The following is a 26210-nucleotide window of genomic DNA, read 5'->3' on the forward strand; positions in this document are numbered from 1 at the left end:
ACACATGTGGAGTTATGTACTTAAAAAAAACCAAGTGAAATAATTGAAAACATGTTTTTTATAATTCTAGTTTCTTTAAAATAGTCACTTTGCTCTGATGATTGTTTTTGCACACTCTTGGCATTCCCTCGATGAGCTTCAAGAGTTGTCACCAGTAATGAGAGGAAAGGGTGGCTATTTTGAAGAAACTAGAATCTAAAACATGTTTTCAGTTATTTAACTTTTTTTTTGTGCATAAATCCGCATGTTCATTCTTAGTTTTGATGCCTTCAGCGAGAATCTACAATGCAAATAGTAATGAGAATACAGCAAACACATTGAACACATTGAACGAGGTGTGTGTGAACTTTTGTCCTCTACTGTATATGTGTTGAGGCATCAGCAAGATGTGCTGTGTTCATGGCAGCCTGTGTGTTTTGCATGCCTTTGGCCCCTTTTTGTTTTGTGCTTTCTTTGTCTGAATTACCATTTCATTTTTTAATGTTTAACATCCATCTTAGGTCAATTCCTGCATGCTTTTTTGTGTGTGTTTTGATTTTGCTTGCCGTGTTTTGGTGCACGCAGGTGATGACTGTAAAGGGAAGCAGAACTCTGAGACGCACACCGTCCTCACCACTCAATCGTCCAGGTCTCAGCGCCTGGCGGGGGCGCTGTGGAGCCTTCTGGCTTACACAGGTGGACCGGCGCTCCTCTCGTGCCAAGATGATGATTAGCGCGCGAGCGGTGACTAATCAGCGCTTCCGTTTCCAGGTTACTGCCTCCTCCAACCGGGTCATTGTGTGGTGCGAGGCGCGAAAGCGTTGGGCTCAGGCGTTGGGACGCTGACGCAGCGATTGCTCACTCTGCTGTGGACAATCCTAGCAGCTCCAGGTTGGTCATGTGTCTCTTGTCCACATGGACTTTTCTTTTCTTGGTTCTGAGGTTGCGATGACACGCCCGTTCTGTTATTTACGTCAATCCGCCCACAGTGAAGGCAGGCCGGGGTCTACTATGGTTTCTTGCCAGTGGCTGGTACCACCTTGCGACCCTCATGTCTCTACTCAATGTCTTCTTTCTGACACGGTAAGTGCAGCAACACAGCTTTATTTATTTTAGTTATTTCTGAATTTTTATTTATAAATATTCATTCTTGGCAGTTTGCGTAATATACCAACATGTTACTTCTAGATGCCTTCCCAAACTCTGGAAGCTCCTCCTGCTTCTTCTGCCCCTTCTGCTCCTCTTAGGTGAGTTGTTACTAATCGATGCCAGTGCCTAAGTAAATGTAAAGCAAAATATTGGGAAGTGTGTGTTTCAGCACATTCATCAGTAACATGGTGAAAATGAGTGGGATGAATATTTATTTTCCAAGTCCATTTCCAATGTGTGCTCCTAAATCGTCTACATTTCTCATTTTCGGACGAATATTTTCGGTGACCGAAAATTCAGTGCATCATCACTTTTTACCCTAATACAGTGAAGCATGTCAGAACAGAGCAGTTAGCAACCAAACACAAATTTCAAAACTTATTTTTTACTGCTACCTCTCTAGTGAGGCACTAGATTTCCTAACCAGCACTCGTCTCAAGTGTACGTTGCAAATCAGGAGCTACAATCGGGTCTGTATATTTCACTCCATGCGTGCGCTGATACCAACACCATAGCTTGTGTTTGGGAATTAGAGTGGTACCTTGAACAAAGAGTTTAATTAATGGCATCACCAAGCTCAGTTGACTCTTAATCCAATTATTCCTATTGAAATAATGTTAATTCTGTTATGCCCCCCCCCCCAAAAAAAAAACTAAACAAAGATACCACACTGTTTTAAACATAAAATAGTATGTAAAGAAATCACACACATGCATTAGTTATATTTATGTAATATTCATGTGCCACATCAGGATCTCTGCCTCCATTTCCTGGATTTACCATTAGCGTCTCCTCCATGCTCCTTGCCAGGGCTGAATAATGATTCGATTTTAAATCAAGGACCTTGAAAAAAAGAATTGCATATTAAATTGCAATATTGAGGGGGAATTTGCAATTACGTTATTTGTCCAAGTGTTTCAGCCCGAGTAACAAGCATTTGTTGTTGTTGTCGTTCAGCTTGGTGGCTGTGGGGTCCGTCGGCCGCTGTCCTGCTTGTCTACCTACCAGCCGTAAACCTCACCGAGTGGCGTCTTTCCTCTCCCATCACCTACGTGTCCAACTTGATGCCAGCCTCTGCTCCAGTTTCTGGACCTGCTGCACAGTTTCCCCAGGGTCAGACCGCAGCCCCCGTATCACAAATACCGGTAGGTTAGATAGTAAAAGTCCAATGTTGTTAACCTGGACGGCTAGTCCTCTGAATTTACCCTTTGCCCCCTCCCCAGCCAAGTGTAGTCCCTAGTGTGGACTTGGAGCGCCTTGAACGTCTGGAGCGCCAGCTGGCTCTGCTATGGCAGCGAATCCAGCAGAGCGACGAGAAGCAGGACAAGCATCACGCGGACATAATGGCCCTGTACACCACCCTGAGGGAGAAGCTCCACACCGAGACCGACAGGGAGACGTTGGGCCTGTGGGTGTCGTCCCTGCTGGAGCAAAGGCTGGCCGTTCTGCGAGGAGAGCTGAAAAAGGACCATGCCCTCCAAGAACAGGTCATACAACACGCTTGATGTTGCTGGTGTTAGTTTCATGCTGCTTACATTGTCATTTGGCATCCCTGCAGAGCGACGGCCAGTTGAAAGCGCTTCAAGGGAGTCACGCGACACGGTTAGCCGAGTTGGAATTGCTGCTCAGCGCTCTGGCTGCCAAGACGGCGGTATGCTCGAGGCAAAGGCTTGGAATGCAGGTTTGCAAAATGCATGGCCTAAAAAAAATTGTATGTTGTTATTTTCCTGCGTTGTAGGAGGTGCAGCAGAAGCAGCAGCAATATGAACTTGACAAAGAGAAAATGCAAGTAGTTGTTGCTCCAGCAGTTGGCACATCTCCTCTTAGGTACACACACACACACACACACTGACACTTTAATGATAAAAGGTAGGAGAAGCTATAAAATGTGTTGCCTTGTTTCCCGCAGTGTGGGAGTGAAGCAGGAGGCGCACGATGCGTTGCAGGCTGAGGTGCGTAGACTTGAGCTGGACTTGGGAAAAATCAGGCAGGACCTGTACAGCAAGTGTGAGCAAATGGACTTGCTGGAGCAGAAGGTAAGACGCAAATTCCCTCCTTCCCTCATTGTCTCAATTCACTCAAATGTAATTACTGAACCCCGACTATTTGTGGATGATAGTGACATAGACTGACAACACCCCGGCAAAATAAAGTTTTGTGTTTAGATGCCACAAGATGGCAGCAAAGCACTTAAAACTTATGAGACCATAAAGTAATGAGATTGTTCAAAACAAACCAATTTCACATGAGGCTCGACGCTCGCTTTTAATTAGAGTTTAACTGATTGATGCCAATACCAATGTTTGGCAGAAAAATATACTGATAAGCTATTGAAAAAAATAATAATAAAAAATCATATTTACTTTTTTGGTCCTCTAAAGGGGGGGGGGGGAGGTCATCTAAATTATTATATATTTTTTTACAATCATATTGACGCCTTCTTAAAATAAATGCCTAAATATTTTTTTCAGATTTTTCAAGAAACACAAAAAATTTAACCGTTTGGATCATGAGGAATTGATTTAGGCAAAAAAATATTTTTGGGCAAAAAACAAAAAAATTACTTAGGCAATTATTTTAAGATATGTTCTATACAGCCCCACTAGTCTAATCATGGTATTCTGATTAACATTGCATTTAATGGGATATGAGCAAAGCGGCAAAGTCCACCCGTTTGATCTATCACAGGGGGCGGGCGGCCATTTTGCCACTTAAAATGGGCCCGCCCTTAGATTGCTAATAATGGGTGGATTTTCTGCTTTATTCATACACCACAAATGCAATATTAATCAGAATGCTATATTTTTTAGTTGAGTTTTAATGGATGCAATTATGAAGATATGATACAGTTAGAACATTTGTCCACTTCATTCTTCATTTTTGAAAATTTTTTGGGTGGAGTGTTTGAATGTCATTATTTTTGTCTTCTGTTGTAAAGTGTTAATATGTAAAAATAAATAAATAAATAATAATAATAATAATAATTGACAACAATAATAAACCTACCTTCTCGTAATCTGTTAATTAAATTGACCATCAGATTAATCAGTCAGGATTAGTTTTAGTAATTTCTATAACTTTACCTTGTCTTTCCATCCGACGGCTCAGGTTTCCTCCCAGGTACGTAAAGAGTTGCAGGTTCTGTTCTTTGGCATCGGCTCGCCAGGAGAAGGTCAGGGCGAGTTGCCCGAGTCTCTGCTGGTGTGGCTGTCCCAGCGCTACGTGAGCACGCCAGACCTGCAGGCATCGCTGGCCGCCCTGGAGCAGCGCATGTTGAGCGACCTTTCCCGGCAGCTGGAGCTGAGCCGCGCTCAGACTCTCAGCGAGGCGGCGTCCAAGACGGAGTCCATTGTTGGCACGGTGACCAGCACGGTGCAATGCGCTGCCTCTGCCGAGGGCATGTCAGGAGAGGTACTGGAGTTAGCACGTAATCAAAATGAGCTAGTGTGGAATTTCCAAATGCGTTGGGTTTTTATTCATTCCTAATCATGTGCTGTGTATCCCAGCAAGTCCAAGTGATTGTCCAGAATGCGCTGAAGCTCTACTCGCAGGACAGGACGGGCCTCGTGGACTATGCCCTGGAGTCTGGAGGTAAGGGAAAAAAATACCGCTGGCACGCAGATGCTGACAGCCCGTGCTAACTGGATATTAGGGGATTAGCTTGCTAGCGTTCCGTAACTGTAGCGTAGTTTGTCTCTTATGTAATGAGCACGTGGGCTGAGTAGACTGTTAGAATTTTCCCGATCTTCCTTACATTTTTTATTATGTGTATCACTTTTAGGCCCTATTCCCCTCCACTGGCATTTTGACTTCAAAATACATTTGTGTGTGTGTGTGTGTATTCAGGCGGTAGCATCCTCAGCACTCGCTGCTCAGAGACGCACGAGACCAAGACGGCCCTCTTGAGTCTCTTCGGCATCCCGCTTTGGTACTTCTCCCAGTCCCCTCGTATTGTCATCCAGGTGGGTCACATGCAGCAATGCCACAAGCCCAAGGATGTTTAGTAACGCTACTTCCTTGCGCTCCATCAGCCTGACGTGCACCCGGGCAATTGCTGGGCGTTCAAAGGCTCGCAGGGTTACCTCGTGATCCGGCTTTCCATGAGAATCCGGCCCACGTCCTTCGGCTTGGAACATATTCCCAAAGAGCTGTCCCCCACCAAGACCATCACCAGTGCCCCACGCGACTTCACTGTCTTTGTAAGAAACACGAACCGTTAAAAAAAAAAAATAATAATTAAAAAGCTAATCCAATAATTGGGATGTCAGTAATTCAATTTATTTTGTCCTGCTGCAGGGTCTGGAGGACGAGTATCAGGAAGAGGGCGAGTTGCTCGGTCACTACACCTACCAGCAATATGGAGAATCACTGCAAATCTTCCCTGTTAAGGTCATTTCAATTTTCGACAAATTGGTTTAGTGAAGGACTGGCTGATTAATCACTTATATTAATCAATTTGAATTCATTGCCTGAATGTTGCTTTTTTTCTTTTCTTTTTTCCACAAACTTGAGGAAGCAGACTATATGAGTACAATCCTTTTTACAAATGTTTTGTGTATGATAATTTAGGGTCCGAGTGGGAGGCAATAGTGTAGTTAATGGGGTAGATGCCACGGACTTCCGGGTTTCACACATAAGCATCGTTTGCGGCCACTGATGGCCGCGTTGCAACACTCGCACCACCCCAAGGCGTCTCAACTCTCTGAAATGCTTCGGACAACAGACAGACACACTACACACTCGCACCCGTAGACGGGAACGCGCAACCGAGGGGCACAAAGGCGGAAGCGCAAGAACTGGGACGCGGCCCACACGTCGCAAACAGGAAACGCAAACAAAGCTGATGTGTGAAAACCAGGAAGTCGGAAGTCCCGCCTCCTCCGTGGCATATACCCCATTGCATGGAAGCAGTTATGTATGGCCACAGTTGGCACACAGTCAAACACCCACACTGGATATGGCTCATTTGAGCAACAACAACAAAAAACAAGCAAAAAAACTTTCAACTAAACTTTCAGTCATTAGCATCAAAGCCAGACCTACCATAGAAAACCACACGTGACCCCAAGTGGCCAAAACATTTTAATACTGCTGTAATGTTAAATAATATCAATCATTGAAAAATATTTGAGCCATTTTCACCAATGATAAGTGAAGGCAGAAGGAAAAAATCTGATCTTTTTTTTGACTTTATTTGAAGACTAATTTGGCCAGCCCTGATGCGTTGTACTATTCCACACATGTAGCAAAACTTTAACCACTTTGGCCCTCTTTTTGCCTTCCAGGAGCCGACGGAGAAGACTTTCCAAATCATGGAGGTGCGAGTGCTGTCCAACTGGGGACATCCCGACTACACCTGCTTGTATCGCTTTCGAGTCCACGGAGAGCCGCAGCCTCAGTGAACCCACCACCACTATACACTAACACACTCTATCAATACCCTGGACAACTGTACATACAGAAAAGGCGATCGGAAATACTCCTGGATGTTTATAATTATGAGAGAAAAGTTGTGGATTGTAAGAAGTAAGTGGTCCGACTGGTGGTTGGGGGTATTTGTTAGTGGTGAAAGAAACACAGGGACGTCAAAATGGAGACTTTTGGGGACAAGAACTGAAGTCCAAATATGTTTGTTTCCTAAGACACCTCTTGCACTGAATGAATCTACGAGGGCACAAGACTCACTAAGCAACCTAAAATGGAACCCGGGCCGGTTCCTCCCTCTTCTCGTCCTGCATCCGATTGTGATTTGGGCGTTTTTTTTTTTTGTTTTTTTTAACCTGCTAGAGTTTATTTGGCCGGCATCATGTGTCTCTCATTTGACGCCACCAGCGGATGGGAATGTTTTTCTACTTTGTGATGCAAGTCACCCTTTACGGAGTACCCCGCAACACTGCAAACACACGACGACGCCCTTCCACTCTGTAAATTAAGCAGCAAAGACAAAACGTGTGAGGGATTTTGGATGGACTCCTTTTTTTACGTACACTTTCCAGAGTGTTAGCTTTGAAAGTCATGTGCCTGGATCTCCAATTGGCAATCAATTCAGAATGGTTTGAATCTTAATTACGCCTGTGGCTTTTTATTTTCACTTCCGGTCTCCCTACCCGCTGCTTCCCTTTATCCAAGACATCGACCGGATGTAATCTGTATTTTATGTCCATCATATAGTCGGTATTTTTATGAAATCTCATCTGCTTTTTATCAGTGTTGATTTATATCAAAAGAACCTGTCTTCTTATTTTAGCCACTGTTTGTTTTGCGGGTAAATGTTTTTGTCAGGATGCACTGCAGATGTGGCACAGGACTTGATTTACTTTAATTGGGGTTGGTGGGGAGAATCTTCATTTTGATTGCAAATAATAGTGGAATGCCTAAATTATGTACAAAGATGTTTTATCCCACTTTATTTATTAAGAGGTCATTGGATAACTGGTATAAGAGTTCTGCCGTGTATATTTTGTCGAAAGCTCTTCAGTGCGTTTTGGAAACCTTTTCGGATTGTTTTTTAAGAAGAAAAGATAAATGGCTATTTTTGTTCTGTCATAAGACAAGTGCTTTGAAAAATATTCAAATAAAGAACTTAATTTTGAACCATCCCTCAATTCATTCAATTACATTTTACAAAGATATTTTTAATTAATTTACATTGCATGGTTTTAAAAATATACATTTTCTGTATCATTAGCCGCAGACAATTTGGGAATTGGAGTCTTCAATCAACCTGACATGCATGTTTTTGGAACGTAAGAGAAAACCCACGCAGGTACAGGAAGAAACTGAGGTGGACGTGCTAGTCGGCCACTGTGCCGCCCATTAAAAATAGTTCTACGAAGGTTTTTTTTTTTTTAAGCATTGAAAACACGTGCAAACCCGGTACGCAAATTGGCAGGGACATGTCATTGTCGACGAGGTTGGGAAACCGGTTTCAATAGGATTTTTTTTTTTCGAGCTGTTAGAAAACTATTAAATCGAAGCTAAAAAAAAAATAAATAGCCGTAAGAAATTTTAAACTTTATTTTAATGATAGTACAACTCAAGATTGAGAAGAGTTGCACACCCCCTCATAAATGGGGACGTGGCTGTGTGCCGCATGAACCACTATCACCCCAAATTAATATCAAGTATTAAAACACCAGTGTGAAATTGATGACAGAAAGGCTAAGTTTTTTTTCAAATATGGATGAAAAATTAATGGACTGTCGAAAGATGGGTGATTTTCACCCCTCTATTTTTCATTTTTTTCACCCGGGGTCCGGCAAAAGGGCTGGTGGCACCACCTAGTGGCTTTAGGAGCTCAAGCCTGTCCACACACACAGTAATGTGGTGCGTAGTTACGCTTACAGTTATTTCGTTATTTTATTTTTTCATTATGGTTTTATGCAATACATTGCTTTTTTCTTAATAAAAAATTTTGGGGGTTCAATCAATGTCAATTGGATATTTTGCACGGACAAATAGCTAAGAGCTGGGTCACTAACACATTAAAAATCATTATTTTAATTATTAGCCATGGCAGACTCTCCATCAGTCTTGAGTATAAAAAATTGTCCTCTGCTGCCCCTTAACACCATAAAGCAAAACATCATGCACTCTGCTCCTTGTGATTTCCCCCATGTTGACATTTAAATGATGTCACATTCCTGCTTTGGATAGTTTATTTTTTCTTGGTGGTTTGTAGTTTAAAAGTTCTCACTAGATTGCAAATGTGTTTGTGTCTTGCAATTTCAGAGCATTCTTTTGACAATAGCATAGAAGAAGATGGAAGTCCCATGATGCTGTCCAACTTCAGATGAGGACCCCAGGAGATCGGCGAAAGCTGGGGACCAAAACAGTGCCTAGTTAACAGAAGTAAGTCAATATCAAGACGTCCTCATTTCACTACAAAAAAGGTTTGGACTTTCCACTAGTGTACGTATAGGTCAAGCTCCCACACTAACTTTTTTTGTTCATAAATTAACTGCAAGCAGATCATTTACAATAAACATCAAAATCACACGAGCCTGTGTGGACAATGACAGGGTGGACACTTTTGGCTAATGTTACCATTTGGTGACCTGGCAATATGATTAAGTTGGCAAGGTGACTGTGTACTGTTTAACATATATATTATGAATTTCTGAATGTTTGAAAAAAACAAAAACATCAATTGATATTTCACTACGACATAATAGACTTGTTAAATTTGACAACATCCAACAGCACATAATAAGTATATACATATTTATTCTGCAACCTCCACTGTTTCAGTCTCCATTGAAGAACGTGTTGATAAATAGGTCACGTAATAAACATGTTCAGGACCATGAGATGTTATAAAGGTCCAGGAGATCCTCCCCTTCGGCTTACCTTTTATAAATGGAAGAAATCCCAACTCAGTCGAACACAATTTTGACTGAGGTCGCATCCCGCCTGCCATTTCGTGACGAGCTTTATTTCACATTGGTGAGTAACAACAGAAGAAAAAAAGCCAAATTTTTCAGATTTGTACAATTTTTTTCTTGTTGAAATTTATTCAAATATTTTGTGTATATATTCTACCTTTTCATTGCTCTTAAGTGAATTTGCAGGTTATATTCATAGCATTATTTAAACGTATTTTATGAAGACATAATAATCCACAACTCCTGTATTCATAGTCAAATAAATGCCAGTAATACTGTATTAGTATATTGCATATTCATTTTTTTTTAATGTCTTTAATTTATTGAGTATCCTAGATAGTTGTATGATAGTTATAGTTATTATATAATATTTTCTAAATTTTTTGAAAAGTTGGTAACATAGCAATACTGTACAAGCATATATAAAAGCAGTTAATTAATATTACTTACTTAATATTGTACTAGTAATCATTGCCAAAATAAGACATCTCTATATTGAAATCTTAGATATTGGATATTAGACTAATGTTGTATATTGTTGCTATCCTGAAAAACACGTCCATTTTTTAAAATTACATTTTTGGAGTGTCTGCATTTAGTTTCATCCCATAAATGTAAAAATGTAAAAAATTACCCCCAAAAATTCACAGGACAGCAACGATATATGGGAAAATAATTTAAAAATATATATATACAGTATTAGTATATATTATGAATTTATTTATTTAATTCCAGTCGATGTTGCCAAAACAATACGCCCAAAGGGCATTTGACGTTCCAAAGTTATATTTTTAGGAAGAAAAAAACAACAACATATTTCAATGTTTTGGAGAGAAAAGTTGATGACACATGTATTTTTTTATTGTTACTTTAAAAAAAGACACTCAGGTAAATTAAAATGTTTTTTAAATTAAAAATAAATCTATACTAAATAAGTATCATCAGACCGGGCATGTATACTTACTGTACATGTTATATTAATATTTTTTCAAAATTACGCAATTGCTTAGGCTCGTATTCATTTAATGGCATGCAGAAAAAGAAAACAATTTCAACTATTTTTTTTGTGTGTGTTCCCACAAAAGCCCCCCACCGCCCCCACCCACGCGTAAAACCACAATTGATTCCACGTTGCGTCTCTGGAGGCCATCTTGTCGGTGTGATTAGTCCCGCGAGAAAATCCACAGAGGGAACGGGCTGCCCCTAGTGGCTGCACAAGGAACACTCATTGCCTGCGGCGGCTTGCACCAAACCCTCACCTCTTCTTTAAAAAAAAAAAGAAAAAAAAGAAAAGAAAGAAGAGGCATTATGGACATCGCGTCTTGGTAGTCCACAAATAAAAAATAAAAAAATCTAGCAAAATTACATACAGAATAAAATAAACACTTGTAAGGGTATATTCGTAAGATGGCAAAGTAGGCCATTAATGTGCCGTCGGCAGTCCTTTTATTCACCTCAAAATGGGCGTATCTTGGAGCAGGGATCGTCCCCAGTGATGGAGATGTCCCGTAAACAGAGGCCCCGGGTCCCAGAGGAGGCTCCACAAAGTCACAATAACAAGATAACAGCCCGAGGAGAAGAAGGAGCCCTGATGGGTTTAGAACGTGTTTACACTCTGCTAAAGCTGTTTCGCGATACAGCGGACCCGCACGATATCACGGTTCATCATTTGCGCCACAAGTATGAACTAATAACCTTCAAATCCATGTTCAATGGCAGTCAGCACACACCTGCCACCGGTTCTAGTTCTACTAATTAACCCCAAACAGTTCAAATGTTTGGGTAGAATTTTCCAGAAACTTTTTTCTTTCTACCAGAAGCCTGAAGGTTTTGTGCTGCGGAGGGAATTATGAACAGTTCAACCTTGACTAGGGCCCCAATTCCCCTTAGAGAAGAGGTTGGCAACCTTTACTGTCTAAAGAGCCGTTTTAGGCCAAATAAATAACAACAAATCTGTCTGGAGCCACAACACATTTAAACATTGTGATGAAGGAAACTGTGTTAGTGTTAGTCTAATGTACTGAGGGCCCAACAGCTAATTAGAGCTTCACCAGAACACAAAATATAAGGCGCATCCAATATAGATTAGGGTTATTATAGTTTTGGAATTTTTCATTTTAGTTTTGAGTTTTTTTATTTTATTTTATTTAGTTAATTTTAATTAGTTTTCAAGGTGGTTCTGTTAATTTGCTTTAAATTAGTTTGAGTTATTTCAGAAATGCTTAGTTTTAGTTAGTTTCAGTATTAGTTATAGTTCTTAAAAAAAAAAAAAAGGGTATTACTTATGCGCAATATTTAAAAAACACCATGGGAGAAACGTCATCTGAAGGTGCCTTTCTATTGGCTGTTGCTAGACACTTTCAAACGTCCTTTTTTGTTGTTGCTTTCTTTATTAATTCACACTTCACCATCCAATTCAAACTGAGCACATAAACGGTGCTGTTAAACAAGAAATTTCAAAAGTCCTTATTCCGATGTCGGTACCAGATGTGATCGGCCTGCAAGATTGTATCGTGGTCGTCTACAGTTTACGTCACGCTACAGGATTAGCAAGAAAGTGTCCGTTTACAGTTGTTCAATAAAGTTATATGAAAAAAATGAAAGAAATTAATAAAGATGTCATTGAAATAACAAAATGTATGGACTAAAATTGTAAAAACGCGAATAAGCCTAAGAATATAAAAGCAGGATACTTAAAGAATTATATAAAAAATTATAAAATAAATTGAAGCACCTTCGCGCTTGCCGGTGACGTCATTACGGTGGCGCTAATAAAATGCGCGATTCACTTCGGTTTGGTTTCTTTTTTAACTGTTCACAAATCCCAATACATCACAAAAACAGTCTTAATAATAATAGGAACAATTAACATTCTCAACTGACAATATTTGTCACATCTCAGGCAATTGATTTGTGTATTTTTCATTTGTTCAATCTATTTAATTATTTATTCAATATATCTTGCGTTTATATTCTTAGGTTTATTTACGTTTTTACAATTTCAGTCCGTACATTTTGTTGTTTAAATGACATCTTTAATATTTTCTTTCCATTGTTTGACGTCATCTGGATCATTTCCGGGCAATCATGTAGCGTAACGTGTTCGTTAGGCGACCCAATTTGATCTGGCAGCCCGATCACATCTGGTACTGACACCGGTTAATATAAAAAAATTAATCTACTTAAAATCACATTTAAAATCATCCTCAAAGGCTCATGCATTAAATTAATTACCAAAGACTTAAACGAAGGACATTTTTGCTATAATTATAGCTGGTTCTAGTTTTGTAAACATAAAATGTAGTTTCAGTTAGTTTTTGTTTTTTAAAAAGCATTTTCGTTTTTATTTTATTTCGTTAACTAAATAGTTTTTTGAATTTTAGTTTGATGTTTTTGTTTTAGTTAACTAAAAATTACCTTGGTAGAAATTCATGTTGTTTTCATACAGTTTTAGACCTTTGTCAAATGTCTTACATTTTTCACAATTTTTTTAGACATATGGTATTTTTTTATTATTATTATTTTTTTTTGTAGGGGTGCTTTTTTTGCTTTAAATAACATATATATATATATATATATATATATATATATATATATATATATATATATACATATTTTAGGCAATTTTGTGGGCATTTTATAATAATTTTCGGAATTCTTTCTTGTTTTTGGACATTTTGTGGTTACTTTTTGAACATTTTCTTTCCTACTTTTTCTTAAATAAATGTTCTACTTTTTCCCCCCTAAAATTTGTGGACATTTTATGGTTACTTTTTGAACGTTTTCTTTCCTGCCTTTTGTTAAATCAATTTTATGACTTTATTTTGGCAATTTTGTGGACATTTGATGGTAGTTTGGGGGATTTGTTTTAATGTTTAAAACTATTTAATTTACCTTTTGTCTCTTTTTCTGACAACTTAAAAATTTGGATCACTAATTCATTTAAAGGAAATGTTATCTAAAAATTAAGATAAATATGTAAAATAATAATAATTTCTATTACGTGTTTTTAGAGCTACACAGGGAGCCACAGGAGAGGGACTAAAGAACCACATGTGGCTCCAGAGCCGCAGGTTGCAGACCCTGCCTTAGAGCAAATGAAGGGAATTATGAACAGTTTAACATAACAGGTTTTAACATAACAGGTTTTAACATAACAGGTTTTAACATAACAGGTTTTGTGCTTACAGTGACTGGCATTTGTATCCATCCATTATCTACCGCTTAATCCGGGGTCGGGTCGCAGGGGCAGCAAATTTAGCAGAAAAGCCCAGACTTCCCTCTCTCCAGCCACTTCAACCAGCCGAGAGACATAATCTCTCCAGCGTGTCCTGGGTCGTCCCCGGGGCCACCCGCCGGTGGGACATGCCCGGAACACCTTTCCAGGAAGGTGTCCAAGAGGCATCCGAACCAGATGCCCGAGCCACCTCAACTGGCTCCTCTCAACGCAGAGGAGCAGCGGCTCGACTATGAGTCCATCCCAGATGACCGAGCTTCTCACCTTGTCTCTAAGGGAGAGCCCGGACACCCTGTGGAGGAAATCTCATTTCGGCCGGTTGTATCCAGGATCTTGTTCTTTTGGTTACGACCCTCAGCTTGTGATCATAGGTGAGGGTAGGAACGTAGACGACCAGTAAATTGAGAGCTTTGCTTTTCGACTCCTTCTTCACTACAACGGACCGATGCAGAGTCCGCATCACTGCAGACGCTGCGCCGATCCACCTGTCGATCTCCCACTCCATCCTGCCCTCACTCGTGAACAAGATTTCAAGATACTTGAACTCCTCCACTTGGGGCAAGATCTCATCCCCGACCCAAAGAGGGCACTCCACCCTTTTCCAACTGAGGACCATGGTCTCGGATTTGGAGGTGCTGATCTTTATCCCAACCGCTTCACACTCTGCTGTAAATCGCTCCAGTGAGAGTTTGAGATCACAGCTTGAAGAAGCCAACAGAACCACATTATCCGCAAAAAGCAGAGATGCGATGTTGAGGACACCAAATTGGAACCCTTCAACACCTCAGCTGCGCCTCGAAATTCTGTCCATAAAAGTTACGAATAGAATCTTTGACAAAGAGCAACCTTGTCCAACCCTCACTGAAAAATAAAACGACTTACTGCCGGCAATGTAGCCCAAACCCGTATGAGGGGGCTTGGTACACCGTACTCCTAAAGCAACCCCTACAGGACTCCCCGAGGGACACGGTCCAACGCCTTCTCCAAGTCCACAAAGCACATGTGGACTGGTTGGGCAAACTCCCATGAGCCCTCGAGGATCCTGCCGAGGGTGTAGAGCTGGTCCACTGTTCCACGGACGGGACGAAAACCACACTGCTTCTCCTGAATCCGAGATTCGACTTCCAGACGGACCCTCCTCTCCAGCACCCCTGAGTAGACCTTACCAGGGAGGCTGAGGAGTGTGATCCCTCTATAGTCCCCCTTCTTAAAAAGGGAGACCACCACCTAATCCAGAGACACTGTCCCCGATGTCCACGTGATATTGTAGAGGCCACTCCAGCCTCCAGACAGCCTTTAAGAACTCTGGGCGGATATCATCCAGTCCCGGGGCCTTGCCGCTGAGGAACTTTCCAACAGCCTCAGTAACTTCGATCCCAGAGATAGGAGATCCCACCTCAGAGTCCCCAGACTCAGCTTCTTCAAAGGAAGGCATGTCGGTGGGATTGAGGAGGTCTTTGAAATATTCTCCCCACCGACTCACGACGTCCCGAGTCGAGGTCAGCAGCACCCCATCTCCACTTTACACAGTTTTAATGGTGCTCTGCTTTCCTCTCCCGAGACGCCGGATGGTGGACCAGAATTTCCTCTAAGTTGTCCGGAAGTCGTATTTCATGGTCTCACCGAACTCCTCCCATGTCCTCAGCGACTGCCGAAGCTGCATTCCGCTTGGCCAGCCGGTACCTGTCAGCTGCTTCCAGAGTCCCACAGGCAAAAAAGCACCTATCGAACTCCTTCTTCAGTTTGATGGCATCACTTACCGCTTGTGTCCACCAGCGGGTTCGAGGATTGCCGCCATGACAGGCACCGACCACCTTACGGCCACAGCTCCAATCGGCTGCCTCAACAATGGAGGCGTGGAACATGGTCCACTCGGACTCAATGTCCCCTGCCTCCCTCTAGACAAAAGAAAAGTTCTGCCAGAGGTGGGTGTTGAAACTCTTTCTGACAGGGGATTCTGCCAGACGTTCCCAGCTGACCCTCACAATACATTTGGGTCTGCCAGGTCGGACCGGAATCTTCCCCCACCATCAGAGCCAACACACCACCAGGTGGTGATCAGTTGACAGCTCTGCCCCTCTCTTCACCCGAGTGTCCAACACATGCGGCCGCAAATCCGATGACACAACCCCAAAGTCGATCATCGAACTGCGGCCTAGGGTGTCCTGGTGCCAAGTACACATATGTACACCCTTGTGTTTAAACATGGTGTTCGTTATGGCGAGCACAGAAGTCCAATAACGTTTTCAATAAAGCCCACAGTATGCCCACACCTGCTCTGCGCCTCTCACCGTGGGCAACTCCAGAGTGAAAGAGAGACCAACCTCTCTCGAGAGGATTGGTAAGAGAACCTAACCTGTGTGTGGAGGCGAGTTGATCTTGTCGGAACTTCTCAGCCTCGCACACCAGCTCGGGTTCCTTCCCTGCCAGAGAGGTGATGTTCCATGTCCCAAGAGCTAGCTTCCGTAGCTGAGGGTTGGACCGCCAAGGCCCCCGCCTTTGGCTGCTGCCCAGCTCACTGCGCACCCAACCCCTTTGGTGGTGAGCCCATGGGAAGGGGGGACCCACGTTACCTTTTCGGGCTGTGCCCGGCCAATACAGGCCCGGCCACCAGACGCTCGCCTTCGAGGCTCGCCTCCAGGCCTGGCTCCAGAGGGGGGACCCGGTGACCCGCGTCTGGGCAAGGGAAAACTAAGTCCATTTATTTTTCTCATCATAAGGGGTGTTTTGAGCCATGCTTTGGTATTTGTAATTATTCATTATTCCCTACGCCTTGACTAAGGCCTCAATTCCCTTTAGACAAGGTGCAAGGAATTATGAACAGCTCAGAAATAGCAGTTAGCACATAATGTTTAGGCTTCTGCTAGAAAGCACAAAAATGTCGGGAAAAGTCGACTTAAGAGCATCTGAACTTTATTTGGACTGAATCAGAGGCATTTCAGGGTTGCAGGGTTTGGACATTGGTTGTGTAGAAGTTTTTAAATCACCTGTACTTTTTTCCCATCAGAGTCGACCTCCATGGCCGCCAACGCATCCTGGCCGACGCCGGTGAACTGGACAGCGCGGGACAACCTGACGGCCAAACCCTTCAGCGTGTTTGACGGCTGCGACTCCCAAGTGGAAGGCATCCTGTTTGACCTGACGCTGCAGTGCATCAATGTGGTGGTGGGCATCCCTGCCAACTTGCTGGTTATTGCCGTGCTGGTGCACAACCGCAAAGAGCCGGCCACCTCCGACATCTACCTGGGCTCCCTGGCCTTCATGGACGCCTACTTCGGCTCCATGACGCCCGTCAGCTTCCTCAACCTTTACCACTGGCAGAGCAAGGAGGTGTGGTCTGCCCTCAAGTTCTCCTACGGGGTGAAGGACACCAGCGGGCCTCTATTCCTCTCCTGCATCTGCCTGGACCGCTTCTTGGCCGTGGTCTTCCCGCTGGCGTTCGGCCGGCTCCGGCACGTCAAGTACCGGCTGGGTCTGTCGGCGCTGGTCTTCGGTCTCACCTTCGCCTACTCGGCCGCCAAGGTGGTGGGCGGCCTGCCCGACTTCGAGAAGGTGTTCACCGGCGAGATCCTGGCCACGTTCACCTGGATGGTGGTGTGCAACGCCAGCATCTTGTGGGCTTTGAAGAAGTCGGGCGGCGTGGGCAAGGACGACATGCGGCCCATGAAGAGGAAGGCCTTCAAAATCGTGCTGTCCATCCTTTGCATCATCGTGGTCAACTACCTGCCGCCCGTGGCCCTCTTCCCTTTCGAGGACTACTACTCGCCCAACATCTTCCGCTGCTACGTGCAGCCCGTCGGATTCGCCTTTCTCAACATCAGCAGCACCATCCAGCCTCTGGTCTTCCTGTCCCGCCTGGACAAGGTCCCGTTCCTGCCGGACGCCTGCGTCCGCAAGTGGTGCCCCTGTGTCGCCCAGGAGAAAGATAAAACGACGCCGATGCAGACCACATCTAACTAAGGACAACGCTTTTAAAATCGGGCCTGCAGTTTTACCCTTTGTAGTCAGTTATGCAGCGGATATAAAAAATGCCAGATGTTGTGATAGAAAAATCTATGTGGCCAAGATCAAACTTTTTCCACCAGGAAGGTGACTTCTGAGCTGAAACCAGTCCATTTAAACTCAAAGCCGTTCTAACAGGCGAACACTAGCTGGTGTTCGGAACAGTTCACAATTCCCTCAATCCTGAAAACACAATTTTTATTGGATTCAAACATTTTGCAAAAACACGATTGTAATTGAAAATGTCTGCTCATTATCAGGGCTCTTTTTCTTCAACTGCAACTTCTGTCTCAGTCAAGGGTGAAGAAATTATGAACAGTTCCAAATAGCAGCTAGGAAAGTTTTTTTCAGGGAAATCCGACTCGAACAGATGAACTTTATTTAGGGTTAACCAGAGGCTCAACTTACACATTTTTTTTTACTTACCTTCTTGATTTTTTTTCCAGTTGAGCTGTACACGCGAGTCAATTTATTAATTATTTTTTTATTTTTAAATATCACAATAACCTGACATTTGACCAAGGGTGTGTAGACTTTTTTTTTTATATCCACTGTATTTGTACTTCACTTATTTATTTTTCTGACTGTTTTTTACTATTACTCCCAAAGTTTGAAAAGGTCAAATTCAAGATAAATTCAAATTCCTTTTTCTTTTTTTCTTTTTTCAATCGTGAGCAGGTCCTAGAACTGTTTGTGGCGAGTAGGTTGTCTTTTGCCAACCACAAATGCCAGACAACAAGCCCCCATTTGTGTCAGAAACCATCCAACCTCACAAAGTGCTTTTTAAAGGGGACATATTGGGGGAAACAATGAAATCGTTGGCTATCTGATTCCTTCTGAAAATGTATCTTTGATAAATTAGGGAGTGGTGGCGTTGTGGTAGGTAAGTAGAGCGTCATTAGGTTTTGTGTATAATGCGTTCTTTAATTCTTGACACTTGGGGTATTTTGACGTAAACAGACAAGTTAATCGGACACCTTCAGCTGTGTAAAAATACTCCATTTATTTCAAATGTGTGATTTTGCTCGTTCACTTGTACCATAATGACTGTAAGATACACCACAGCAAGCAGCCTCCCTTTTGGAAATAGTCATTTGACGTGGCGCCCTCATGTGTACAAAAGCCATAATGCACAATTTGTCTTGTGCTGATTTACAATAACCAAACCACCGTCATGCATTATATATAAAGAACACCATATGTATATGAGCTAGGAATTATGTGCATTTTTTTAAAGGTGCAAAAATAGTGCAGGCCTGTTTAGTCTCTTCCAGACATGAACAGCAAACTTAGTTTATAGAAGTTCAATGCAAGACGCAATACAGTGGAACATCTTTGCTAAAAAAAAATTAATGTTTTTTTTTATGAACCCCCTTTTCCCCTTAGGAGATGATATAAATTGAATAAATCAACTTTTAAAGAGTCAATCTGTCAACATAATTACTAATTGTAACTAAATGTTTTAGGTAACATGTACCACCATGACAACGAAGCGCTCACGTTGGACTTTTTTTTTAATTGCCCCTCCTTACTACTCAGTAATGTGTGTGCACTCATGGCCAACAATGAGGTGCTCTAAAGCAGCCAGGGCAAACTACTAGACGCATTCTCAGAGTGTACACTGTAAAAAAAAAGAAGAAGTAATATTTACTTGAAAAAACTTTTTTTTCACTCAGAAATTCAAAGTTTTACAAAAAGAGTTTTGAGCACATTTGACCAGTTTATTTAAAAAGAAAAAAAAAGTTACTCAACCGTTGAGGAAAGAACTCATGACCTTCAGCTTGGTAGATGGCTACTCTACCACCTGGGCAATGCCACTCTTGCTGTTTGCCACTATACTGCACATGGTGAGCACAAAATGAGACCAAAAAGGGTCTCTTGGAGGTACAAGGATTCCGCCTGAGACCATCAATATACAAAAACACAGCAGGAAAGGCATGACTCAGGTGGTCTCCCAACCTGAAGGTTGTGGGTTCGTTCCTCAAACCTTGAGTAGCATTTTTTTTTTTAAATATATATTTAAATAAAATTGTAACTCTCCTTGTAAAATTTACTTGGAACTTCTGAGTGAAAAAACTTTTCTATTTTTCAAGTAAATATTACTTTTTTTTCTCTTTTTTTTTTACAGTGTAGCTAGTTATAATCTTGCCCGAATCCAAATGGCGAATTCAATAGAGGCTCCGTGAGACGTTCCATTGGAGTTGTTATTGCCTCAGCAGCGTGACTTTCTCCGGAAGGATTCTCAACGGATGCCCGCTCTGCGTGTAAAAGTAAGGAAGCAGCGTTTCGCCAAAGGTGTGCTCGTACGCGTAAATTAGCGAGTCCATGTCATCGTCCCAAAACTTGACGGTGCCTTTGTCGTAATCCACGTGCACTTTGATCCGCTCCGGCGTCCTCCACGGCGCCCTCCACCGCGCCAGCGCCCTCGGGGGGGAGGTCATGGCCTTGACTTCCCCGTCCCTGAAGCACAGAGTCCAGAATCCGTTCTCTGGCCGGGCGTTGACCTCGGCGTTCCTGGAGATGGACGAGGAGACCACGCCCAGGAGCCAGTCGTGGTTGTTTTCCGTCTGCACCACCCAGCGGTGGCACCCCGAGCCCAGCGCGGCGGCGCCCACCACCTCGGCGCTCACGTGGAAGCGCTCCGGGTTGTCGGGGCAATACGTCAACTGGTCTTCATAGTGGCAGGAAGTCAGGTCGTCGGACAGGATGAGGCAAGGGTGCGCTGTGTTTGGGTCCAAGGTCACCGGGGCTGAAAGGGAGGAAATAAGATGCACGTCGCTTTCGACACACACACACACACAAATTCTTACTCCATGCCGTCACACGTGCACTCACTCCACACATGCTGACACACTTACTATAATCAATATGTTCCAGCATTTTCTCCCACACTCTATACTTGAGGTTGGAGATGTGGTTGCTCACGTCGATGAGGATGCCGCACATGTTGTCAGAGCCCAAGGTTGTGTTTCTGTTATCACGACACACACACACACACAAACACACGCACGCACTCTGCTCCAGTGACCATATAATTCCGTTGGCCATTCCAAATGTTTGCGTACCTGTCCTCGTGATCTTTAAATTTCTGTGGAAAGAAAAGAGAGGAAATGTCAAAAACAATAAAAAATAATTTTCATTTAAGTAAAAACTGTTTATATATATATATATATATATATATATATATATATATATATATATATATATATATATATATATATATATATATATATATATATATATATAATTTCATGAAATAGATGATGTTTAATTAGCATTGAATTTGAAAATAGTGTTTATTATGTAAGGTCTTTTAAAATGTACTTTAATATCAACTTTATTTATCTTCTTGCATTCCAATTATTAGATTTTCATGAAATTACATTTGCTTTTATTTTAGTGAATGTAGTATGTAATAGAATTGGTATTACTTTAATGACAATTAGCCTACATTTACTGCATTTTATTTGTTGAATGCCAAGTTTACTTTCACGTGAATAGCATTTTATCGGTTTAAGAGAATTCGTATGTAGAAATTGAATTTTCTTTTTTATTTATTTAAAAAGTGTATATAATGGAACCTTTTAATTCATTTCATGATTTTTAAAACTGACAGTATGTATTTTTTGTTTAGTTAATGGCATTAATACATGATTACATACTTATAGTCATATCCTCGCGTTTATATTTGTTGTCATTTCTATTCATTTACTTTGTTTTTATAATTAATGACTTTATTTACTTAATTACATTTTTTTTTACGGAATTTGTATTTAGTACCAGTTGCATTTATTCAATAGCATTTGTATTTATGTTTTGTATTATTATTTTTTTAAAATTATTATTAATTGAATCATGTTTATTTGCTGAAAATATTTGTTTGACATATTTAATGGCTTTTTTATTTTTATTTTGTGACATTTGTATTTATTTTTGAATTGCCTCTCAGCACTCGCACCCACAGACCTTCAACAAGACCATGTCGTCTTCCTCCAGCAGCTGGCGTATGACGTCGAGGCTCTTTGTCAGGGATAGCACCTCGGCCGCCATCTCCTTCATCTTGTCGTTCATGACCGCCATCTTCTCCTCTTCCTCCCGCTTGACCGCCGCCAGCCGGGCCTCCTCCTCTCGGCCCAGCATTTGACGGAGATGATCGAACTGACCCCGGATTAGACGTTGCGTCTCCACCGCCTGATCCTAAAGGGGAGAGCCGTCAGTCAGTTGGTCTGTCATCAAATTTGAGCAATGATTCGCAATCAGGTCAAGTAATATCTGTCTACTGTCAAACAGAAGACAAGTGCAGAAAAGAACAGAAAAGAAAATATTGTTTTAAATGATAAGAAAAGATAATGATTAACTTTAATATTCCCACAATGGAAAAGAAGAAGTTCTCTCTCAGCATATCCCCCTTTTGTGGTCAAGGATACCAAACCTCATTTTTAAGGTTTCCCTGTGTGTGAAAAAGTTTAGAGGATGTATCTGATTGGCGACCAAAAAAAAAAAGACAAAAAAAGAGCAATACAAATGAATGACATGTGTGTGACGTGTGCCATTATCTTAATGCTAGCATACAATGCAAAATGCCATTGATGGGCTAAAGAATAATCTATAATACAACCCTTTAAGCAATTGGTATTTGAATATAAATGGCGCATCATCATTTATCCTCTGAGAAACGACTAATATCACTGCAGTTTTTGGCTCTATTGCAGTAGTTGTGAAAGTCATCTCCGTTTGTATCTTCATACTCGCCCCGATAGCCAAGTAACAACAACAGAGCCTCTGGATTTATTGTCATGCACAAAGGTTTATTTTAATGAGGTCAAATATCATATAATGCAATTTTTCTTTTATTCCATTTTAAGTCTATTCTTTAGATTTTGTGTCATTCCTTTTGGTTGCACTGCTTCCCATTAGTGTATGTTTTTTTTTTTTTGGTCCAATCACACTTCAACCTGTATGTGTTGCCATGTCAGTCTAATCTGCCCAGGGCCTTCATATCAGTTGTGCTGGCCTTTTTAACTTCAGCGATTTTCTTTATTTCTTTCTTTCTTTCTTTCTTTCTCTTTCTTTCTTTCTTTCTGTCCGTCCATCTATCCATCTATCTATCTATCTATCTATCTATGAATCTATGAACGGGAGCGACTCACTTTGATGTGTTTGAACATGTCGCCGGAGGACTTGTGGATGGTCTGCAACTTGTCCAGTTTGTCTTGCAGGCTCTTGAGGGACTCGTTTAGTTTGTCCTGAAAAGCCAAAGAGAAAGAGATGAACGAGTATACAGTGTTACAGTTTTTCTCCATAGTTTTGGCACATTTCTTGAAACCGAGATGACATTTTCAAAACTGCAAGCTCATTTGGCCGAAGAGACTTACAATTGTGCACAATCAGTTCATTATCAAAAGCACATATCTATCCCAAAACTGCTCACACATGCTTCACTCCAAGTTCCTTTCCCAAACAAAGAGTTTGGTACAGTCACAACTGCAAAGATCCTTCTCAATTGCTTTGGCTCATCTGCCTTTACTTTGTTATTTTGCCAAAAATAACTAGAATTATTTTGCACAACTCTTTGGACCATCTGCAAAAGCTCATATCTCTCCCAAAACAGCTCACCTATGTGTCAAAATCAAATTTCTATTTCACACAAGTAGTCAGTGCCCCCAAAAGGCATCGTCCCTTTGGCATTCTGTGAGCACTACAAGTAAAAATCATTAGATGCTTTCTTACAACAGCTAACAAAATACAATTATTTATAAAACTGAGGGGAAAAAAAGGGTTTTACAAGAGCAGTATTCAAAGTTTGCGGTTTGACATATTCACAGTCAAGGAAATTGCAACCGTTTTTATTCACACCAAGTTACTTACACATTAGAGTGCAACAAAAGATAGTGTAAGCCAAATTCTGTATATTTATGAAAAACGAAAAAAACGAATAACTAAAATCATATCTCGCACACAGCTTAAATGAAGAACCAACTACTGAAACACTTACACTTACACTTTCACTAGCCTTCCCGACTTATTTTGACAATTGAACAGATGATTTTTCACATTATGACTTACACACTGAAATCCTGCTGACATGTTTTGGAGAGAACAGCCATTAGACTGAAAAACAACTAATTCAGTTCGATCAGCAAGATCACACGAATGTGCTAAATGTGCGCAGATTGCGCTAACTGCAGGCTAAATGTACACAACCATTTGCGCAGATCCACTGAGGCAATTGAGACATGTTCTAAGACATTGGCAATTTGATGGAAGCAATGAGAAATGCCATTCAGTTGAGACCAGTTGTAAGTTAGTTTAGGGATTTGTCCATGGTATTTTGAAAATGTCATCTCAGTTTCAAGAAATGTGCCAAACCTGTGGAGAAAATCTGTAATGTTTGAACTGGTTGGAATTCTTCACAGCTGGCCAAGTAAAAATGGACAGACTTGAAGAGCAGCATTCTACATGGAAGTGTTTGCCTGCTTGCTGTAGGTTACAAAACAAGGAGAAGAGAAGCAGAATATTTGATTAGCTGACAAAGAATTATAATTTTTTGGGCCATCATTCTTGTCAGATGCACAATGACAAATGGGGGAAATATTTTTTCCCCCATTTGTTTTCTACAGACATTTTATTTGTTTAATATTCTATTCTATTCTATTCTCAATATTCTATTATTTTTTTAGACTTTTCATTTATTTAATCAGTTATTTAGTTAATAGCATTTTTACATAATGGCATTTAATTTTATAGATTTGTCTACAATATATTTAATGGAAATTATAGCTATTGAACGAATTTGTATTTTTGAATTATTGACTTTTATTTGAGGACATTTTATTTCTTCAATGACATTTAAATTATTTGTGTTTTTCCTTATTTAAATCCATTTTATTAATTTATTTGATGGAATTGTAACCATTTGATTGAAAATGTATTTATTGTATTCTTTGTTGTGTTTTTTTAAATTTAATTTTCATTTAATTGTATTTTTATTAAAAGTCATTGTTATTTATTTATGTAATATAATATCATGAATGCTTTCTTTTTAATGCAATTTATATTTATGTAGCTGGTTCAGGTTATTTCGTCAAAAATGAATCAAAACTAGTATGGTCTTGTCATCTTAAATAATTTACTGTGTAGTATATGATGTGATTTTATGCATGTTGCCATGTTACTATGTTATACAGGGGTTATAAAAAGTCTACACACCCCGGTTCAAATGCCAGATCCTGTGACATAAAAACAGGCAAGCTAAATTTTTTCAAAACATTCTCCAACATTAATGTGCCCTATAACATGTCAATTGAAAAAAAAGGAAATATTATGAGCGGGGAAGTAAAAATCAGCAACTAAGATCTATTTGCGCAAGTGTACACACCCTCTTATAAATGGTACGTGCCTGTTTTCAGAATGAACCAATCACATTCAAACACGTATTAACAGGAGTCAGCATACAATTGTCTCCATCCTGATTAACCCCAAATGTGGCTGTCTCTTTTTTTTTTAAAGCAGAAGACTGAAGTTTTAATGATGTAACACCGACTGCTATTTTGCTATGGTCAAAAAGGTCAACCTTAGTTTCATTGAACCATAACAAAATTTCCATTACGCATGTGAGAAAATGTGCAAAGTTTGAACTTTTAATATCACCAAAATCTGGTATTCGGACAGGGGTGTGTAGACTTTTACCGGTTGTATGCATGTTCCACATATAATTATTGACTTCCTCTTTCTTGAGATTGTACAAACTTGTTGTTCCTGAATCTTTTGGGTTGTTTTTCATTCCTCCTCCTCTAACAGTAAAACCCTGGCGGAGGTTGGCAACTTCTCACCCTGCAGAAGTCCTACCTTGCAGTCCGTCGCCGCCTCCTCGACAGGTGAGCACTGGTGGTCCTTGTGCGCCTTGGAGCACTGGCACACCACGCAGATGGGCACCTTGTCCTCCAGGCAAAAGAGCTTATACTTCTCCCTGTGCAGGGGACACATCAGCCTCTCCTCCACCGCTTCCATGTCCCTGCGGTACACCACGGTTTCACAGATGTTCTTCAGGGCCAGGTTGGGGAAGTGGCTGGATTTGGAGCTCTTCTTCCGACACACGGGACACTCGCGGAGGCGCGCGTCCCAGCACTGCTCCTGACATCTCCTGCAGAAGCTGTGGCTGCACGACAGCACCACCGGGTCGGAGAAGATTTCATGGCAGATGGGACACGTGAGGTCCTCTTCCGGAAGCGACATGGTCCAACAGGCGCGGATTTAAAAAGATCTCCGAGATTCCCACCTAATTCCCCAGATTAGTTATCGTAAGAATTGGCTAAAAAGTTGTTTCCTGCTGGGCTGCAAAGAGGCTTGTGTGGGTGCCGCTGAGGGACAGAGTCAGAAAACAATACAAAAATGTGGCTTTGCTGAGAAGCAGGAAGTTGAGCGTCATTGGCCGATTGCTGGTTGGTTACTTTGCACAA

At 41.3% G+C, this 26210-nt stretch overlaps 3 protein-coding genes across 8 annotated transcripts in view; 2 read left to right on the plus strand and 1 right to left on the minus strand.

Annotated features, from left to right (window-relative positions):
* sun1b (Sad1 and UNC84 domain containing 1b) overlaps window positions 1-7722 on the plus strand; it is a 29731-nt gene extending 22009 nt beyond the window's left edge. For 5 of the 6 annotated variants that reach the window (XM_086085473.1, XM_086085455.1, XM_086085447.1 and 2 more), the window contains 15 exons: window positions 565-675; window positions 751-870; window positions 969-1062; window positions 1168-1226; window positions 2086-2273; window positions 2352-2615; window positions 2687-2779; window positions 2867-2955; window positions 3038-3164; window positions 4237-4539; window positions 4635-4719; window positions 4975-5090; window positions 5160-5327; window positions 5425-5517; window positions 6414-7722. In XM_086085473.1, coding sequence (XP_085941599.1) covers window positions 565-675; window positions 751-870; window positions 969-1062; window positions 1168-1226; window positions 2086-2273; window positions 2352-2615; window positions 2687-2779; window positions 2867-2955; window positions 3038-3164; window positions 4237-4539; window positions 4635-4719; window positions 4975-5090; window positions 5160-5327; window positions 5425-5517; window positions 6414-6530 — 2027 coding nt within the window. In that variant the 3' untranslated portion in view covers window positions 6531-7722. The remainder of the gene's footprint in view (window positions 1-564; window positions 676-750; window positions 871-968; window positions 1063-1167; window positions 1227-2085; window positions 2274-2351; window positions 2616-2686; window positions 2780-2866; window positions 2956-3037; window positions 3165-4236; window positions 4540-4634; window positions 4720-4974; window positions 5091-5159; window positions 5328-5424; window positions 5518-6413) is intronic. The other variant, XM_086085464.1, reaches the window with a different exon arrangement.
* Window positions 7723-16761: 9039 nt separating this feature from the next.
* Window positions 16762-17814, plus strand: LOC147181293 (G protein-coupled receptor 4). The gene has a single exon (XM_086085654.1). It carries the CDS (start codon window positions 16768-16770, stop codon window positions 17707-17709), a length of 942 nt encoding a protein of 313 aa, XP_085941780.1. The 5' UTR covers window positions 16762-16767; the 3' UTR covers window positions 17710-17814.
* Window positions 17815-18729: 915 nt separating this feature from the next.
* Window positions 18730-26108, minus strand: LOC147181294 (E3 ubiquitin-protein ligase TRIM35). Its single transcript, XM_086085558.1, has 6 exons — window positions 25600-26108; window positions 22902-22997; window positions 21718-21948; window positions 20817-20839; window positions 20610-20722; window positions 18730-20500 (listed from the first exon to the last, which is right to left on the minus strand). The coding sequence occupies exons 1-6, from the start codon at window positions 25984-25986 to the stop codon at window positions 19956-19958; spliced, it is 1395 nt and encodes a 464-aa protein (XP_085941684.1). The 5' UTR covers window positions 25987-26108; the 3' UTR covers window positions 18730-19955.
* Window positions 26109-26210: the final 102 nt, after the last annotated feature.

Source organism: Leptonotus elevatus, chromosome 1 (assembly GCF_054856555.1).
Source record: "Leptonotus elevatus isolate MCC_2025b chromosome 1, RoL_Lele_1.0, whole genome shotgun sequence".
NCBI classification, from domain to species: Eukaryota; Metazoa; Chordata; class Actinopteri; order Syngnathiformes; family Syngnathidae; genus Leptonotus; species Leptonotus elevatus.